The sequence below is a fragment of the Schistocerca piceifrons genome, chromosome 10, assembly GCF_021461385.2.
Source record: "Schistocerca piceifrons isolate TAMUIC-IGC-003096 chromosome 10, iqSchPice1.1, whole genome shotgun sequence".
Lineage (NCBI taxonomy): Eukaryota > Metazoa > Arthropoda > Insecta > Orthoptera > Acrididae > Schistocerca > Schistocerca piceifrons.
Window position 1 is genome coordinate 45,271,239 of NC_060147.1, and position 21,158 is coordinate 45,292,396.

General features: G+C 41.0%; 1 protein-coding gene across 7 annotated transcripts in view; it reads right to left on the bottom strand.

Moving 5' to 3' along the window:
• The window catches only part of LOC124718871 (lysine-specific demethylase 4C-like), a 380,259-nt gene that overhangs the window by 27,708 nt on the left and 331,393 nt on the right, over window positions 1-21,158 (bottom strand). For all 7 annotated transcript variants that reach the window (XR_007005926.1, XM_047244505.1, XM_047244509.1 and 4 more), the window contains one exon: window positions 5,312-5,428. Coding sequence is in view for 6 of the 7 variants with exons in the window: in XM_047244505.1 (XP_047100461.1) it covers window positions 5,312-5,428 (117 nt within the window). In the remaining variant the exon portion in view is untranslated. The remainder of the gene's footprint in view (window positions 1-5,311; window positions 5,429-21,158) is intronic.

A 21,158-nucleotide genomic window follows, 5' to 3' on the forward strand; every position in this document is an offset into this window, starting at 1 on the left:
CTCTGCCCCAGCCTCCTCCTTACCCCCACCACCAGGCTGAGTCTCCCATTGTGCGCTGCTGCTAGCAATCTGCCTCGGTAGCTGGAGGCAGTGGTCATGCATGTGTGAGTTGGTTTGCATGAATGTGTGTGTGTGTGTGTGTGTGTGTGTGTGTGTGTATGTTGCCTAGCTCAGAAGAAGGCCTTTTGGCTGGAAGCTCACTTGTTAAGCAGTCTTCTTGTTGTGCCTGTCTTTGACTCAAAATCTACACCATATGGTGAGTAGCAGTCTACTCTTTTTATAGAAATGTTTTTATTAAATCTTGTATCTTCAGCATAATGTAATTGGGTTGATAAGATACCTACTCACCAAGTGGCAGCAGAACACGCACATAAAAGAAGGTTATAATTAGTCAAGCTTTCGGAGACAGTGGCTAGTTCTTCTGGCTGAAGGGTTGAAGGGAAATGAAGTGGTGTGAAGGAAAAGAACTGGAGAGGTCTAGAAAAATGGGTAGATTTGGAACATTCATGAAGAACCATGGGTCAGGGGTGACTTACTGGACGGGATGAGAAGGAAAGACCAGCTTTGAAAGCTTATTTATTTTATAATCTTATTTTATGGGTGTGTTCTGCCACCATCTGGTGAGCAGTTTTTTTTTTATCTATCCAATTACATTATATGGTCAAAAATTGATTGTTTTCATTATATCTTCAACAGTTATATCACTTAAAGTGTAGCTGTAATGTGGACTCTTTTTTTCAGTAGTTTTACATATTACTACATTATTTAAACAACAATAACTCCCTATGTAACAAAGTATTGACTAACTATACAAATTAGACATTTTTGGGATTGCAAATCATTTAAATTTGGACTAATCATGAGGTCAAAATATCATAGCAGAGGTACTGGATGTTCATTAAGGGAGTGAAATGCTTAGTTTGGTTTTCAGGGAATGGAAATAAAGCCAGTTGTCTCCCAGGGTGTAGCTCCAGATTTCATTTTGCAGGAAAGACTTCAAAAATATGGAATTAGCCAAGATTTACAATAGCAGTAAGGGGTAGCTGTTTTAAAGAGCCTCCTCCCCCTTCTCTCTCTCTCTCTCTCTCTCTCTCTCTCTCTCTCTCTCTCTCCCTCCCTCTCTCTCTCTCTCTCACACACACACACACACACACACACACGCACGCACACACACCTAGGACTGCAGTGAGATCAACATCTGAAAAGAGGTCGCCCAAATGCTAGTGCAACAGTCTGATCTATTACAAGTGTCTATGTTCCGCACTTCAGCCAGATGCAAATAAGTTTCTACCATTCAACAGTTTTACTAAATCCCTACCAATTCAAAAAACAATTAAAAGCATGTGATGTTAGCCTGTCCTTCTACAAGTCTTCTGATTACCTAGATTCAAGGGTCAAAAATTCCTGTCAGCTGTGTAGTGAGGGGATGTGTTCATTGTAGGCCTGCAAGAAAAATGGTTGAGTTCAGTTCTGTTTGCAGGCAATGTATCAACTTCAATTGAAGGTGATGATCAGAAAAAATTCTGACCTTTGTCATCGACACACTTGATACCGTAGAAAACTGTTTTCAGCAAAATGAGTTGAAGTTGCACATTGAAAAGACCCATATGGTTCACATCAAAACTGAACATCCCAAATAAGTGGAGCTTAAAATAACAACTGACTTATGGAAAAAGCTGACACAATTAAATTTCTTGTAGTAAATGTGGACAAGAAGTTGAGCAGCAATTTGAATATTGACTTGTTACGAAATGCACTATGTGATCAAAAGTATCTTGACACACCCAAAAACATATGTTTCTCATATCAGTTGCATTGTGCTGCCACCTGCTTCCAGGCACTCCATACCAGCAACCTCAGTAGTCATTAGACATTGTGAGAGAGTAAAAGGGAGCGCTACACGGAACTCACGGACTTCGCATGTGGCCAGAGCCATAAGACCTGGGTAATGGAACAATGAAAGAAAGTCATTTGGGTGGATAAGTATTCCACAGGCACCATTGTTACTTTGGGAGACACATCATTGCTACAATTGTATGACTGTTTCGCTGATCAGGTCCATCCCATGTTCCCCAATGGTGATGCTGTGTTTCAAGATGACAGGGCCCCTATTCACAAATTGTCACATCCTCCCTGACTGTCACAATTACCAGATAACAATATCATTGAGCCTTTGTTGTCTACTTTAGAGAGACGGATGTGTGATCACTATCCGTCTCCACCATAATTGCCTGAAGTCACCACTACGAGGGTGGTTTAAAAGTTCTCAGAATGGAATAGAAAAAAAGGACTTACATCACTGAAACTTTTTTTTATTTTTCAATGTAGTCCCCTTGTAGATTAATGCACTTGGTCCACTGATGTTCCAGAGCCTTGATACCATTTCGAAAATGACTTTCCTCCAGGCCTGCAAAATAGTTGTCAACTCTAGCTATCAATTCTTCATTTGAAGTGAATCTTCATCCACAAAGAGAAATTTTCAGTTTCAGCAAGAGATGGAAGTATTAACGGAGCCATATCAGGTGAATAATGGCAGATGTGGCAACAATTCATACCTAAGTTCGTGTTATTTTGCCATGTCGAGGGCACACGTGCGTGGGCGCGGATTGTCTTGATGGAAGGTGACTTTCTTCCTTGCTAAACCTGCTCTTTCTTCATGTATCTTTCGTTGCAATTTGTCCAGGAGGTTAGCATAGCATTCTCCAGTAATTGCTTGCCCAGTGGGGAGATAATCTACAAGCAGAATCCCCTTCGCATCCCACAACACTGATGCCATGACCTTTCCCACCAAAGGAATTGTCTTTGCTTTCTTTGGTGGTGGAGAATCAGCATGTTTCCATTGCTTTGACTGTTGTTTTGTCTCTGGGGTATAGCAGTGCAACCAAGTTTCATCCGTGGTCACAAACCGGCGCAAAAAATCTTGTTCGTTTCTCCTAAACATTCTTCCAATATGTCTATTCTCGCGATCTTGCAGATAATTTTTTCACTTCTAATTCTTCAGTTAGAATGTGGTATACCTTATCAGATGACATCTACCAAGCATGAGCAATTTCATGCACTTTCAATTGGTGATCCTTCATGACCATTTTGTGCACTTCTGCAATGACTTCTGGAGTAGTGACACATCTCGGCCAACCACTGTGAGGATCATCATCTAAGCTCTCCCCACCAAATTTAAATTCATTTGTCCACTTGGCAACAGTTGAATGTGAAAGAGCAGAGTTCCCCTATGTATTCTGGAAATCTGCAAGAATGTCCTTTGCTTTCATACCTTTCTTTATGGAGTACTTAATCGCTGCTCGAATCTCAATTTTTTCCATCTTTGCAAACCACTACGTGGGAACAACAACAGAGCCACATCACCACCACAGCTCTCTTCCAAGAGCACTGACGTGGCACGTGTTTACAGGCAACAGTCCAATGAATATCACGTGAGCAACTCATTGCGCTAGCACTGACAACTTATTATTTTGTAATCTTTATCTATCTCTTAAACGTATTTTTTGTAGTGGGACCTAAGTTACTGTTTACTGTTTTTGTTTTGTAATCTCTATCCATCTCTAAAATGTATTTTTTGTAGTGGGACCTAAGTTACTGTTTACTGTTTTTGTTTTGTTTTATGTATTACCATAAATTCTGGCCAAAAGCTTGTAAACTTAACACATTCCATATCCTGTGATAGTGTCACAACATGGATCACCGGAACAAGAGATAAATAAATAAAAATTGTGGTGAATCCGAGGACTTTTCAAACAACCCTCGTATTTTGCAGTCTCAATGGTACAAGATTCCCTTGAAAACCATACAGAACCCATCTTTATACATTCTGAGACAACTGGAAGCCGTTTCGAAAGTCAATGATTTTTCTACACCATTTTGGGGATGGTAATGTCTTTTGTTTTTAGTGTTTCCATATTTTTGTCCATATGCAAACACAGTCAAAAGAATCTTCCCACTCACTGAAACTTCCTGGCAGTTTAAAACTGTGTGCCGGACCGAGACTCGAACTCAGGACCTTTGCCTTTGCAGGCAAGTGCTCTACCAACTCAGCTACCCAAGCATGACTCATGCCCCATTCCCACAGCTTTACAGAGCGGTGCTCAGTACCTCATCTCCTACCTTCCAAACTTTACAGAAGCTCTCCTGCGAACCTTGCAGAGCTAGTACTCCTGAAAGAAAGGATATTGCACAGACATGGCTTAGCCACAGCCTGAGGGATGTTTCCAGAATGAGATTTTCACTCTGCAGCAGAGTGTGCACTGATATGAAACTTCCTGGCAGATTAAAACTGTGTGCCAGACCGAGACATTTGGAAGAGATGAAATAATAAATTTCCACAACCAACATACATGGGCCAATCACAATCCTCTTATTACCCCATGGGCTAGACATCAGCATCAGTTTAAGATTAATGTGTGTGCTGTAATTGTAGGTGACTGACTGGTAGGACCAAAGATTCTCCCAGCAGATCTTACAATGGAGTCTACAGGGACACTATTCGGAACACCCTAAAAGACTCATAGAAGATGTGCCCCCTTGAAGAAGAAGAAATATGTCATTTACGCACGATGGAGCTGCAGCAAATTTCAGTCTCAGTGTTCAAGATTCGCCGACTGGTATCTAGTGTGACAGACAGAGAGGCAAATGAGGACCAGTTCCGTAGCCTGCATGTTCCCCTGACCTCAGTCCTTTGCATTATTATCTCAGGGGACACCTTAAACAATTGGTCTATGGAGCAGACCAGCCAGATACATACACTCTTCATCAAAATGTTACGGGAACCTGTAAAACCATTTGAAACTATCAGGCAGTATTTGAAATGCTGTGATAGTCCATAATTTGACAAGTGCGTGTGATTAGAAGCAAGAGGAGGACATTTTGAGCATTTATTACAAATTTATGTGCAGATGAGCTCCAATCACGTAAATGATTAACTTTCATTATTAACTCAAAAACAAAAGATTTTTCAGCATGTGTTTTTTACAAACATTTTTTCTTCTTTTGGCACAAGGGACCTGTTCCAAAAGTCTGTAAAAATACACTCTATATATATCGTTTCTTTCAGGTTCTAAGATTATTTTGATTTTCAAGGATCCTGATATCCATACGAATTGTAGGTATATGTAATAGGAAATGCTTTCAAATTATTTTTGAATTTCTGATGATGTCCAGTTTTATCCATAATGTCTGTGAAAAACTTTGCAAAGAAGTTAGAATCAGGTTACCCTAATTTCAATGCACAATGAACTTAATTTAGTACTGTAGACAACTTAACATGCATAATGTTACTGCCACATACACCCGTACTCACATCAAACTCCTGCTTGATTGTCACACCCTGAAATGTTGCTGAACACCTCATACCATTCAGCCAGACGTCCACTTCAGAGTTGAGAAGAGGTGTGCCGAGGCGTGAGCAGTCCCGGCTCTGCAAAAGTAAAGTGGTGAGATGTAATCCTCTGAAATAACCCCTCATGTGCAAACAAATGAGCAGGAATTAACACAAATACTTTTTTAAGAGAAACAGTGAGAGAGAGAGAGCACACTAGCATTTTCCTATGCCATTCACAGTGTTTTTCTTCTCTGCTGTAGCAAAATCTACAACTTCACCATACTCTGCAAACCACAGTGAAGTGTATGGCAGTGTTTCTACAGTATCAATTTTAAAGCTTTTTTCCTATTGGATAAGGAACACAAATGGAAAAAATTCAGAAACATCATTCAATATGCCATACACAAATATGGTCTGAGCAAGGTCTTAAGGATAGCAATGACCCACTATGGCTTAATAGCCTTGTTAGTAAACTGCTCCATAAACAAACAGAGTTTCATCTCAGTTTCAAGAGAAGTCAAAACCTCACTGACAAACAAAAGCTGAAAAAAGTGAAAATGAGCATAAGGAGGACAATGAGAGAAGTGTTCAATGACTTTCAACCTAAAATTTTTGTGACCAATCTGAGTAACAGTTCTAATAGGTTTCAGTCTTTTGTAAAATCAGTAAGCAGTTTGAAATCATCTATCTATTCACTCAGAGACCATACTCGCACTGAAATGGAAAATAGCAGAGGAAAGGCCAAAATACTGAATTCAGTCTCCCAAACTTGTTTTGCGGTGGAAGATTGTAACACAGTCTGTTCTTTGCATCGTCGTACAAATGTCAAAATGGCAAATATTGAGATAAATGATTGTTGAATAGAAAAGCAACTAGAATTGTTTAGTAGTGGAAAAGCATCAGGACCAGATCCTGAAGATTGTACAAATATTATGTGAAAGAACATGTCTGCTTGTGGCAGCAGTTTAGTGTAGATCACTGGAGCAACAAAGAGTATCTAGCAACTGGAAAAGGGTGCAGGTCATTCCTGTTTACAAGAAGGGCCGTAGGACAGATGCACACAATTATAGACCTGTATCATTGATGTCTATCTAATGTAGGATTGTGGAACACATTTCATGTTCAAGAATCATCACTTTTTGAAGAATGAAAAACTCTTCTATAAAAATCAACACAGATTCCACAAACAGACACCTTGTGAAACTCCACTCATTCTGTTTCTCCATGAGATCCGTAGCCCTGTAAACAATGGTGCATTACACCCATACAGACGCAAATGTTTCTGGCTGTCTCTGCTTCTGTCATCCTTCTATTGAACTCAACAGAAGAATATGTCAGAAATGTTAAAATTTCTCGACTTGGCACTCCTTTTGCTACCATCCACAGCTCCACTCACTATCCCCAAATGACAAAATGTACACTCAAATATCAACAGTGAACTACAAATAAAAATGACAATTGATAAATAAACCCACAGCAACTGGAATACCAACATGCAAAACAAAAACTCTACACAGTTATGCACCAATCCAACAGATCAGAAGACGGCCCATACAGACATAGGCAGAAGAAAGAGCGCCATATTTGATGATTTCAGTTATGAATACATTAATAAACACTAGAGCAGGTTTGGGCCTCACCCACCAGTTATTTCAAAGCTGCAGAAAGGAGTGTTTGTGATACAGTTTATAGATTTAAGAGAAGATGAAAGTAAAGTTTAACAGTGAAACCCTTGCGAACTTCTCACACACTTGAAATTGTTTGGCTCTCTTCTTAATCTTACAGTGATACTCCTAGTGAGACGTGCACCATATTCACTTTTTCAATAAACAATTCCACATTAAGGCAGGCTGCAACCATGGCAGGCTGGTGGAAGGGTTGTTATCATGTGTGCACTAACCAATTCTCCAACAACGACTGCTGCTCCATGACAATCAGTGAGACGACTACGAAGCGGCAGTGTTCAGAGCACAGTTTTCTTACTGAGACTTCAGAGCTTACTGTCATACTGTGTGTAGCTCTATCGTTTAATATGTGCTGCTAAAATGTGTGAGGAAATGGTGATGTGAACTGTGGATACTAAGTCACTCGTGCACTTCGAGCCTAAAAGAGTGGTTAACAGGATTTTTTCAGTTTCAAGTGATTTAAAACACAAAAGAATTACAGACATTGGCTGTGAGTGGACACCAATTTGCATCAATGGGGGAGATTGAAAATTTGTATCAAAGTGGGATTTAAACCAAGGTCTCTTGCTTACTAGGCTGAGGCACTTACCGCTGTGATATCCACATACAGGGGTCATCACAACTGGACCAACTGCCCTAGCATGCCTCTTGTGAGACCTAAATTTTCGATTTATACACACAAGCTAATATAGTGCCCTATGCTGATTTCCTCATTACTCGCAATTTTTACCAATTCCTGTACAAGTTCAAGTGTGGTTACCATTTGGGTGTCCTCACACTAACTATATATAAGTGGTGTCTGTTCTTTCAGATATGTCTGAAATACAAAGACGATTTTGATCCAACAGCCGCTATGGATTAAGACACAAAGGTGTTCAGCATATCTGCCTAGTAAGGAGACCTGGGTTTGGATCCAGGTCCAGCACAAATTGTTGACCTCCCACATCGATTTAAATGGATGCTCACTTGCAGCCAATGTCTGTAATTCCTATGTGTATTAATTCATAGTGGCTGCTGGACCAAAATGGTATCTGTTCTTTTGGACATATCCAACAGAACAGACACCACATATATAAAATTAAGGTAAGGGTGGCCAACGATCCCTGTACTGCAGATGCATACCGGGCTCAAACTCTTACAGGAATTCACAAAATGCTGGAAGTAATTAGGATACTAGACAAGAGGCACTACATTTGTGCTGTGTGGTATCAATAGCTACGAGCCACAACGTAGGTGCGCTCTACTAGGTTGGCACTATGACACCGACACTGACAACAGCGCCCTCTAGCCGGCGCTGTGCAGCTCTATGAGCGCCGCTCCATATTCAGCCCGTTTGATGACCAAGCAACTTAGTTTCTACTTTATAGGGGGCTAGCCATTACAGACTTTGTTACTTCAGTGATAGTTTCTCCAACTACTAGTAGTAGTTATCGGTGATGCCTATCTAGCTTCGCACCTACGTGCTCTTCAGTGCAAAGTTACGTACGTCATTGACTACTATTCGCTATTAAATGTTCAGTAAAGTTAAACACAGTACCGAAGCATTTCACCTTTTCCTGCTCCTACTCACTTCCTACATTCGGCCTACCCTTCAGTTTACAGGAGCAGACCCACGCACTGCCTTCCAGGTGGGATACAAAACTGAGAATTTTGGTCTGATGGGAGGCGTGCTATGGTAGTCTGTACATCTGTGATGACCACTGTGTCCAAATGGCATGGTGATCAGCACACCTGTCTAGTAAGCGGGAAAGCTGGGTTAAAATCCTGGTCTGGCACAAATTTTCAATCTCCCCCACCGATTCACATTGATGCCCACTTGCAGCCAATGTTCACATATGTACAGTTTGAAGTGATTTTGATTTCCCCCTGAAGCTGATTTCTTCGATACCTGTTGACAGATGCAGGTTCTTGAGCTCCAGATGCTGGAGAAAGATGTTTCAAAGATGACTTCATTCACTAATGAAGTATTGCAAGAAAGTATTGTATTTGGATTTAATACAAGTAAATTTTGGTTTTGTTATGTTGCATTAACCTAACAAACATGTTTGCTTGTAGTTACAACACATTATTATTAAAACTAAAACACTGAGTTTTACTTGCCCATGAGTCTCAAGTTTTTTTTCTTTTTTTCTTTCTAAAAGAAATATAGTTGGCAATAATTACGACAGTAAACTGTGTTGAATGCCTTAATGATTTAATTTTTTTCACTTCTTTGATACTTCATTAAATTATAAATTGTGCAGTGAAAGTTTATGGGGCTAAATGAGAAGTCTTAAAAGATGTATTACTACCTTTAATTCAAAAATTTCTCTGTAATTCTGTTTTTGTGGGCTACTTATCACAAAGTTTCTTCTGATAGAGCCCAAACACAGCATCTACACAGTATGTAATACAGCCCTGATTACAGTCACTGTTTAATGTGAGGACAATATTGGAACAATTTACACCACAATACAGTGAACTTCCAAAGCCTGTAGAATCTTGTTGTTCTGTCTTGGTGTATCTCTCCTCACCTAGAGACACGAATGCTTTCTAATTTGCCCCCATTATGTCTTTATCCTCCAAACCCTTTCTTTTTTGGAAAATGAACGAATATTTGGTTCAGATAGGCAGCATGCTCATAAATATCACTGTATGACATCTTTGGCACTATTCCATAAGTAGAAATACTTCCTACCCCTGTCTGGTTTTACTGTCAAAATAGTTTAGTGAGGCACAAATAAGACTTACAAAAATTACCTGCCTATGTTACTAAAATCTTCTTGGGCTGGTTATCAAAACAGTGGATTTAGAATTAAAGCTTGGAGAAGGCAGTCTTAAGACACAATAAATGAGTACGTCAACTATGCGATCTCACAGCAAAATGGATACATAAAATCTTATCGGGCTGTCAACTGTTCTAGTGGTTGAGTACTTCACATGCCTGCAATGCTGGGAGGGATTTTATAGCTTCATATCACTGTGAGATCCTGCAGTTCTGATACTTGCCTGCATTGATCACAGACTGTTTGCTCCATGCTCATATTCTAAATAGACTGTTTTCCAGAAATTAGTGAAAAAAATGAAGCCCGATGCAGGAAGATGGAAAAAATGACAGAGAAATAAATGAGCAGCGGAGAAAAGCAGAAGTATTTCGGAAGAGTGTCAGAAGCCTGGTATGGAGAAAGGATGTACCCCAAATCAGTAGAAAGGTTATATTACCAGTGATACTATGTCCCGATCCTGACATATGCATCAGAAACCTGGGTTATGAAAGGAAGAGAGAAAAGCAAAGTACAAGCTAGTGAGATGAAATTCTTGAGAAACAATATTGGAGTGACAAAGATAGACAGGTTAAGAAATGAGAGGAACAGAGAGTTAATGAAGGTGGAGTCATTACAGGAGGAGATAGAGAAATCAAGGCTGAGATGGTACGGACATGTTAAGAGAATGGAGGAGAAGAGGATACTCAGGAGGATACACGAGACGAAACTGGAAGGAAAGAGGCCAAGAGGGAGGTGGCTGAAAGGAGTAGAGGAATGCATCCAGAAGAAAGGAGAAGACTGGACCAAGGTGAAGATGGAGAGATGGTGGCAAGACAGATGATGATGGAGAGGCCTATCTTCCATACAGACCCAGCCAGAGGCTGGAAACTGTTCAAGATGATGATGCTGAGTGAAAAATTCCTAACACAACAGTCATCAGGGAAACCATTAAGAAACTGACACAAAGATGGAGTATGTTGTTACTGCAGCAATAGTGGATAGAAATATCACATGTAAATGGTGCTACATTCCAACTGCTTCACCTGTAAACAGCAGGAAGCATAGGCACCTACCCTAATTCTTCTGCAGTGTGGAGTGCAATTGTTTATCACATACTAAGTGGATAACATCAGTTCTCCAGGATGCAAAACAGTTTTAGTGTTGCCTATAAAATGTAGTCCCTATGGCACGACATTCCTTGAAACCAAACAGCTCATTTATACCAAACTGGCAATTTTAGAATCCCTCCACCACTGGCAAAATTTCTGCAAATGCCCACAACGGACAGTGGAGGGTCAAGAGAATTTCAGCGGTGTACTTTTCAATTTTCTTCAAACTTACAGGATTTGAAACTCATTCCTTGGCATGAAATTCCTAAAACAGTACAACACAATTCTCAAAATAAGTCAATAAAATGACCTTCAAAGATTTCAAGATACCAGTACCTGCATATCAAGGCCATTTTGGTTGAGGATACGAGGCAAGATCAGTCCACCATCCAGACTGTTGTCCCTGCAACTGCTGAAAAGACTGCTGCCCCTCTTCAGGAACCACACCTTTGTCTGGCCTCTCAACAGATACCCCTCCGTTCTGGTTGCACCTACGTACAGTATGGCTATCTGTATCACTGAGACATGCAAAACACCTCACCATGGCTGGCCCATGCTTCATGCTTCATGGGGGTGGGGAGGGAGCCACTTTCAATAATCTGACTTAAATGGGAACCTTACAGGCTGGCTTGCTCCAATGTTCCCCATATTTACAGAATTTGAAGATCAGTGCTCAGACATCAGTTTCCGAAAGCAGTATAACACTATTCTCAAAAACACAAAAAGAAATGTTTTGAAGACTACACTATTCCAAGGCAAATATTTTAATAGACTCACTGATAACTAAGTGGTAATATAAATGTCTGCTAATTGCAAAGTCACTGGTTCGATTCTTGCAAGTAGTGATTTTTTTTTTTACTTTTATTTAAAATTTTTATTTTTTAAAAAGTTATCTGCATCTGATTAAGGCTATGGGTTGAAGTATTAAAAAGGTGGAATAATGACAGTATTATAAAAAGGATAGATTGCTACTCACCATATAGTGAAGATGTTGAGTTGTAGATAGACACAACAAAAATACAATCAAACAAGTAAGCTTTCAGCCAGAAAGGCCTTCATCTGAGTTAGGCAAAACACAGACACACACACACACACACACACACACACACACACACACACACACTCCTCCAAACACAACTCACACACACTTGACCACAGTCTCTGGCTGCCGAGGCTCGTTTGACCATCTTTTTGTTGTGCCTGTCTCTGACTGACCATCTCTGCTAAAAAGTGAAATTATGTTGTTTCTATTGGTAACATTGTCAAAAACAGTATAGTAGCTTTTCATAATATGAATCCACGTAATATGCAGAAGTTGTAAGAATTCTGTCGCTACGTGACCAGCATGGCTACCAGAAAGGTAATCCAGTTTTTTAGATTCTGACAAAATATTGTTATAAATGTAAATCACTGAACAAAGTAGACTCTTTCTGTTACAGCAATTGTGAGGGAACAAATGGTGGATTGGATACATCTGCAGCTATTGAAATTTTCAGCCGATCCACAAATAAAATGGGTGTTTGTTATTCTAAGTTCTTAGGTGATCAGGATTCAAAAGTATACAACAGCATAGTAGCATCTTGGCCTTATGCTGATAAGATCGTCATAAAACTGGAATGTGTGGAACATGTCCAGAAGAAGATGAGTAACAGGCTGAGAAAGTTGAAACTAAGGTTGAGAAAGATGAAACTTTCTTATGGTAAAACCATAAGGGTAGGCTGGCAGGCAAAATTATTGATGAATTCCAACAATACTATGGGATGCCATTAGAAAAAACACTGACAACATGATCAGAATGTCAACAGATGGCAAACCATCTCATCAACTTCGCCATCCCAGACCAGATCCACAATGCAAGTAACCTCTGATACTCAAACACTTCATACAGACAGGAACATTCCATCGCGGCAGGAGTCATGGAAGTCACAGAGCACATTTACAGAGATCTGGCACATCCTCGTTCATTGAAGAAGAGTTCACATGGGCAGACTCAGAATCCAAATGAGTCTTCCAAAAATCTCATTGGGAGTCACATGTCAAAAAAATTTTTGTTGGGAGGAAGACACTACAAATGGAGGAGGAGGGGGGCGAGGGCTGTGATACTGTCATTGCTTTTAATGATGACAGCACTCATAGTGTGAAAGTATTATAGCATTGTGAATTATCCACCGAGTAAACAGTATCAGAGAACTTCAACATATGAGCAAGGTTCATATCGATAAAGAATAGTATGCAGTAGAAATGGCCGCTAAGGAATCTGGAATGGAGAAAACAATGAGATCCATGGAAAATGACCAAAAGGATGATACCGAGTATGATGCAGGGAGCTTCTGAGGGAGTAAAAGCAAAAAGTAAAACATATATTAAGTTTTATCATTTCAAACTTTTGAAGCTCTTCATGAAAATTTTAATTTTCAGTTTCACATGAATCACTTTGGGTAGAGTATTCAAATTTTCAGGAAGTTGCAATGCAGGTTTACTGAGTCTTCTGAATTAAAATGAAAACATAATGTTGTTGTTGTGGTCTTCAGTCCCAAGACTGGATTGATGCAGCTGTCCATGCTACTCTATCCTGTGCAACCCTCTTCATCTCCCAGTAACTACTGCAACCCCTCACCACCCCCTCCCCAAAACACACACACACACACACACACACACACACACACACACACACACACACACACTCAACTTACACATGCACACACTTCCCTACAATATTAAATTGGTGATCCCTTGATGTCCTATCAAGTGATCCCTTCTTCTAGTCAGGTTGTGCCACAAATTTCTTTTCTCCCCAATTCTATACAGTACCTCCTCATTAGTTACATGATCTGCCCATCTAAGCCTCAGCATTCTACTGTAGCACCACATTTAAAAAGCATCTACTCTCTTCTTGTCTGAACTGTATATTACCCATGTTTCACTTCCTTACATGGCTGCATTCCATACAAATACTCTCAGAAAAAGTTTCCAGACACTTAAATTTATATTCAATGTTAACAAATTCCTCTTCTTCAGACACGGTTTCCTTGTCATTGGCAGTCTAAAATTTGTATTCTCCATGCTGCAGCCATTACTTTAAGTATCTATCTTCCTAATATAACTCCCTCAGTATCACCAGATTTGATTCAACTACAATCCATTATTTTTGTTTTGCTGTTTTTGATGTTCATCTTATAACTTCCTTTCAAGACTGTATCCACTCTGTTTAACTGCTCTTCCAAGTATTTTGCTGACTCTGCCAGAAATGCAAAGTCATCAGCAAACCTTGAAGTTTTTATTTCTTCTCCATGGACAAGAATTCCTATTCCAAATTTCTCTTTTGTTTCCTTTAGTGCTTATTGAATGTACAGATTGAATAACATCGGGAGTGGGCTGCAACCCTGTCTCACTCCCTTCTCAGCCACTGCTTCCCCTCCACACCCCTTGACAACTGCCATCTAGTTTCTGTACAAATTGTAAATAGCCTTTCATTCCCTGTATTTTACTCCTGCTACCTTCAACATTTTAAGGAGAGTATTCCAGTCAACATTGTCAAAAGCTTTCTCTAACTCTACAAATGCTATAAACATAAGTTTGCCTTTTCTTAACACAATGTTTAGTGTAATTAGAATGTTTCTGTGAAAGTACAAACAATTATACAAAATTGTAGGTGTATAGAAAAAAATTGTAGTATGTAGTAAAGCGAAGCCAAATAATGAAATTTGACATTGTCAATATAGGGCGCCTGAGTTCCCCTTAATGATGAAATGTTGAATAATAGTTCTTAATAACGGTGCATGGCAGAGCATACCTTGAACCACTATTTGTCATTTCCTCTCCTGTTCCACTTGCAAACAGAGTGAGGGAAAGACAGCAATCTCCTATGTCTCTGTAAGAGCCCTAATTTCTGTTATCTTGTCTTTCTGATCTTTACATAAAACATATGCTGGCAGAAGTGGCATCATTCTGTAGTCAGCTTCAAATGCCAGGTCTCTAAATTTCCTCAATATTATTCGTTGAAAAGAATGTTGCCTTCCCTCCAGGGATTCCCATCTGAGTTCCTGAATACTTGCACATTGAGTGAACCTACTGGTGACAAATCTAGCAGACTTTGGTGTGCTCCTCTAATGCAACTTGATAGGGATCCCAAACACTTGAGCACTGCTCGAGAATGGCTTGTACTAGTGTTCTATACACAGTCTCATTTGCAGGTGAACCATAATTTCCTAAAACTCTCTCGATAAACCAAAGTCAACCATTCACTTTCTCCACCACAATTCTTACACACTCATTTCAACATTATGGCTAGACACTTAATTGACGTAACTGTGTCAAGCAGCATGCTACTAACACTGTACTTGAATATTACAGGATTATCTTTCCTACTCATTTGCATTAACTTACATTTTTCTACATTTAGAGCCTGCTGCCATTCATCACACCAACTAGAAATTTTGTCTAAGTCATCTCGTATCCTCCAACAGGCACTCAGCTTCGACATCTTCCTGTACACCGTAGCATCACCATCAGTAAATGGCCGCAGAACGCCGCTCACCATGTCCCACCTGCTATTTGGAATTGCAGATGTGGGCCACTTCTTGCTAAGAGAGTCATGCTAGTTTTGCATACTGGACATTTAACTGCTGTAGAAAAAGATGAGCAGACTGCACAAAAGACTGACACTGTTGTTATGCCCAGAGGAATGACTTCAAAACTACAGGTTCTACTCGCAGATATGGCCACAGATGGGCCCTTCGACGACAAGCTTCGACAAATGTGTTCAGACTGGCTTCCGATAAATGACAGATGCCCTCACACTGACTGGTAAGATTAAGAAGCCATCAGACAACATTCTGTGAGTGGAGTCCCACTTCACAGTCCTCTATATCATCACAGCCTATGATCGAGGGGCTGAAGAAGTGCTGCATATCAAATGCACTGAATGGCAGTGTTGATGATGTACTGTGAGACGAGAATGAAGAAAATGATGACAGTCAGAGTCAGAGTGAATACTGGTACTGATAGTGACCAGCGTAAACAAGACAAAATATAGTACAACCTGCTAGTACATTAGGTGTCAATGTGTTGTATCATTTGTTTTTGCTTCTTCCTCGATATTTAGGTTTGGTGGTTTGGGGGAAGAGACCAAACTGCGAGGTCATCAGTCTCATCGGATTAAGGAAGGACAGAGAAGGAAGCCGGCCATGCCCTTTCAAAGGAACCATCCCAGCATTTGCCTGGAGCGATTTAGGGAAATCACGGAAAACCTAAATCAGGATGGCTGGATGCGGGATTGAACCGTCGTCCTCCCGAATGCGAGTCCAGTGTGCTAACCACTGTGCCACCTCGCTCGGTCCTCAATATTTAGGGATGTGACTTATATGTGGTGGTAGCTTATTATCAGATCAATATATGAAGGGAAAGTAGTATCTAGTATGCGGAAGGAACATAAATAGATACCATTTTAGTGGTGGTTGGTCCTCGATGAGAAGGTCTTCTATCGGACGGGGAGGACGATCTTCACGTGTGAGCTGTAGAGAATCAGGCGAAGTGGACTGGAGAGAATGTATAGAGGGTCTGGAGAAGTAAGCATAAGATGTATTAGTCCTGAACCATGATGACGTACTGAATGAATCTGAACCAAACAAAGGGTTTAGGAACTCGGGTAGATTGAAAGAATAGCTCTAAATGCCCCATGAAGACGTTAACACAGCAAGCTAGTGCTTCAACTACCTTTTGTTATAGCACTGAATGATCCTCCTGAAGATCAATGATACCCCTGGCATCTGGACACCTTACAAAATGTCTCAGTCCATTTTTAAGCTCCACTTTCCTGATAGCTGTCCCGTAGCACTATGTCCCTCTAACAGACCCATGCACTCACCCATCACATTCTTTACATTCTTACCAGAGGTTGGAGCATTTGCTAAAGAAACTACACACCCATTCCAGTCCTGTCACTAGTATGTCCTAATCTGATCAGGAGAAAGCCAACTTGTGACAGCAGACACCATTGCGTGCCAATTGCTTTGTACGAATGATCACAAATCAACTTTCTAACCACATGAAATGCCAGTACAAAACTGTCATCAATGAGTTGCTTGACACAACCAGCTGCAACAACAGGCTGGTCAGCACAACTTGGTCAGTTTCAGTGTCTGATTCAGAACCCATACCATCTGAATCTGCTGCATCTTCTCCCCCCACCCGTACACCCTCCTTTACTATTGCTGCCAGAATGCTAGCCACAACTATTGTTTGTTCATCAGCACAAATGAGAACATGTGATGTGCTCAGTTTTGTAGAACTTACACTATCCAATCAAACATATCTGGACATACCTACGTAATGTGGAAGCGACTGCTAGATGTTACGAGAAGTGGGGCCGCCAGTGTAAAAGGAGGCCGGAACTGTTTTGTAGTAGAGGAGCAGTAACAGAACAATGGTTCAGTGACTTCCAGTGTGGACTAGCCACTGGACATCACCCGAATAAGGAATGGGCATTTTAACTCTTTTAAAGCTACCTGAGCCAATTGTCAGTGATGTGATCCATATCAGTATTTGCGCCGCAAAAATACGAAAATGCACTGTCAGTGATGTGATTATGAAGTGAAAATGCAAAGGAACAGTCACAGCTAACGCAATATCAGGCAGACCTCACACAGCAAAGCACGGGGATCGTCAAGCACTGTTGAGGACGGTTGTAAAAAATCACAGGAAATCAGCAGAAGAAATCTCCCGTGAGTTCCAAAGTGCTAGGAGTAGCCCATCTAGCACATTGACTGTGTGTAAGAAGCTAAAAAGGATGGGGTACAGTGACCAAGCAGTTCCTCATAAGCCACACATATCTGTGGCCAATGCTTGCTGTGGTGTAAAGAGTGACACTGTGGGACAGTGGAGTAGTGAATCACATTATATTGTGTGCCAATTTGATGCATGGGTTTCAGTGTGGCAAACGCATGGAAAATGTTACATCGTGTGGTGCTCTCAGTGAAGCACAAAGGAGGTAATCTTATGGTATGGAGGGTTTTTTTGTCATTAGGGTTTGCTCCCCTTATTACACTTATGACAAAAAAAAAAAAAAAAAAAAAAAAAAAAAAAAAAAAAAAAAAAAAAAAAAAAAAATAATAATAATAATAATATGCTGTGGGGCAGAGCTCATCTAGTGCACATTTCTGCCCCTAAGTGTGTATAGCACAGCTCGTTATCAGTTCAGCACGACCACTGTTGTCAACCTGGCTTGTTATGTTTATCTGCAGTGATTGTTTTTGCTAGTGCTGTTTTGTTCTTGTTTCGTTTTTTATGATGGTACGTTTAAGTGAAGAAAGTGCAACTGTGAAATTTTGTTCTCTACTCAGTAAAAACTCTGCTTTTTTAATGTTAGAAATAACTTAGCAAGATTACACTATGGGAAAAACTAAAGTGTACGAGTGGTTTGCTTGATTTAAAAATGCTAACATGTCGACTGATGACAAACCTCATTCTGGACATCAATCAACTGCCTGAATTGACGAAAATATTGAAAGAATTTGAGATCCTGTGCTCACAGACCGTGAACAGACAACTGATCAATTGTCAGAGATTAGTGGGTTATCTTGGACTTCAGTTCAGTGAATTTTAATGGATGATTTGGGAATGAAAAGGATAGCTGCCAAGTTTGTTCCTCGCACCCGCACACACAGCCATCACTATTAGACAGTTTTTGGCTAAAAATGTCACTGTTCCACCACCCCACAAACCTTACTCACCTGACCCAGCTCTGTGCAGCTTTTCCTTACATGGACGGTTTGAAAAGTTCTCGGAACACCACGAGAAGTCAGCACTAGCCCAACGAGTTGTTCATGTGATATTCATTGGACTGTTGCCTGTAAACACGTGCCATGTCAGTGCTCTTGGAAGAGAGCTGGGACAGGGACGTGGCTATGTTATTGTTCCCGTGTAGTGGTTTGCAAAGATGGAAAAAATCGAGATTCGAACAGTGATTAAGTACTTTGTAAAGAAAGGTATGAAAGCAAACGGTAATTTCCAGAATACACTGGGGGACTCTGCTCCTTCATATTCAACTGTTGCCAAGTGCACAAATGAATTTAAATTTGATCGGGAGAGCTCAGATGATGATCTGCGCAGTGGTCAGCTGAGATGTGTCACTACTTCAGAAATCATTGCAAAAGTGCACAAAATGGTCACGGAGGATCACCGATTGAAAGCACGTGAAATTGCTCAGGCTTGACATATGTCATCTGAGAGTCTATGTCACATTTTAACTGAAGAATTAGAAATGAAAAAAATTGTCTGTAAGATGGGTGCCATGACTCTTGACACTGGATCAAATACGCATGAGAATAGATATATCAAGCTGCAGAATTCTTGGATACATTCTCAGTCTGAATATAATAAATTTTCTTGAGACTGAGACTCTCATGTCCACAAATCAGCACAGTTTTAGAAAGTACCGATTGCATAAAACTCAGCTCGCCCTTTTGTCACATGATATCTTGCGAACAATATGTGAAAAGGGGAGTTGCTGCTCACCGTATAGCGGAGATGCTGAGTCGCAGAAAGGCACAACAAAAAGAGTGTCGGAAAGTTAGCTTTTGGCCAACTGGGCCTTTGTCGAAAGTAGACAACATACACACACTCATGAAAATGCTACTAACACACATGTGACCACAGTCTCTGGCAGCAAGAGCCAGACTGCAAGCCGCAGGGCATTATGGGAGAGGCAAATGGGGGGGAGGGGGGGGGGTAAGGAGGAGTCTGATGTGGGGAGGGGGAATGACAGCAGGGTAGGAATGGGGGACAGTAAAGTGCTGCTTGTTGGACCAGGTAGGGATGAAGTGAAGAGTGGGGCACCTAGCTGCAGTCAGGAGGTTAGATAGAGGGTGGGGGAGAGGGGTGGGTGATCAGTAGGAAAAGAGAGAAGTTAAACGACAGGGTGCATTTGTCAAATAGAAGGCTGTGTAGTGCTGGAATGGAAACAGGGAACAAGCTGGATGGGTAATGACAATGGCTAACAAAGGTTGAGGCCGGGAGGGTTGCGGAAATGTAGGATATATTGCAGGGAGAGATCCTATTTGTGCAGTCCAGCATAGCTGGTGTTGGTGGGAAGGATCCAGAAGTCACAGGCTGTGAAGCAGTCACTGAAATGAAGGACAACTTCTTGGGTGGCGTGCTGAGTAACAGTGTGGTCCAGCTGTTTCTTTGCCACAGTTTGTAAATGGCCAATCATGTGGACAGACAACTTGTTGGTTGTCACACTCACGCCGAATGCAGCACAGTGCTTGGAGCTTAGTTTGTACATCACATGACTGGTTTCACAGGTAGCCCTGCCTTTGATGGGATAGGTGATGTTTGTGACCAGGCTGAAGTAGGTGGTGGTGGTGGGGGTGTATGGGCACGACTTGCATCTAGGCCTATTACAGGAGTATAAGCCATGATGCAAGAGGATGGAAGCAGGGTTGGTGTAGGAATGGACGAGGATGTTGTGTAGGTTTGTTGGGTGTCATAATACCACTGTGGGAGGAGTGGGAAGGATAGTGTGGGTAGGACATTTTTCATTTCAGGGCACAACAAGAGATAGTTGAAAACCTGGTGGAGAATGAAATTGAGTTGTTCCAGTTCTCAGTGATACTGAGTGACGAGGGGAATGCTTGTCTGTGGTGGGATGGTGGGGCTTCAGGAGGTGTTGTGTGACTGGAAAGATAGGCACAGGAGATATGTTTTCGTACAAGGTTGTGAGGGTAATTACGATCTATAAAGGCCTCAGTGAGACCTTCGGTATATTTTGAGTTGGACCGCTTGTCCCTACAGACATGACAGCCATGAGTGGCTAAGCTGTATGAAAGGGACTTCTTTGTATGGAACGGGTGGTAGCTATTAAAATGGAGGTATTGCTGGTGGTTGATAAGTTTGCTATGGACAGAGGTCCTGATATAGCCATCTTTGAGGTGGAGGTCAACATTGAGGAAAGTGGCTTGATAGGTTGTGTAGGACCAGGTGAAGTGAATGGAGGAGAATGTGTTGAGGTTATGGAGGAATGTGGATAGGGTGTCCCCACCCTCAATCCAGATCACCAAAATGTCATCAATAAATCTGAACCAGGTGAGGGGTTTGGGATTCTGGGTGTTTAGGAAGGATTGTTTTAGATGGTCCTTGAATAGGTTGGCATAGGATATTGTCATGCATGTGCCTGCTATACAATCCCACAGTCCTGTATCCCATACCACTCATTGAAACTCTAGCCCTCCAGAAACTAGAGTAACACGTAAAAATGCCACCTCAAAAACTCTCCAACCTGCTCACTTCC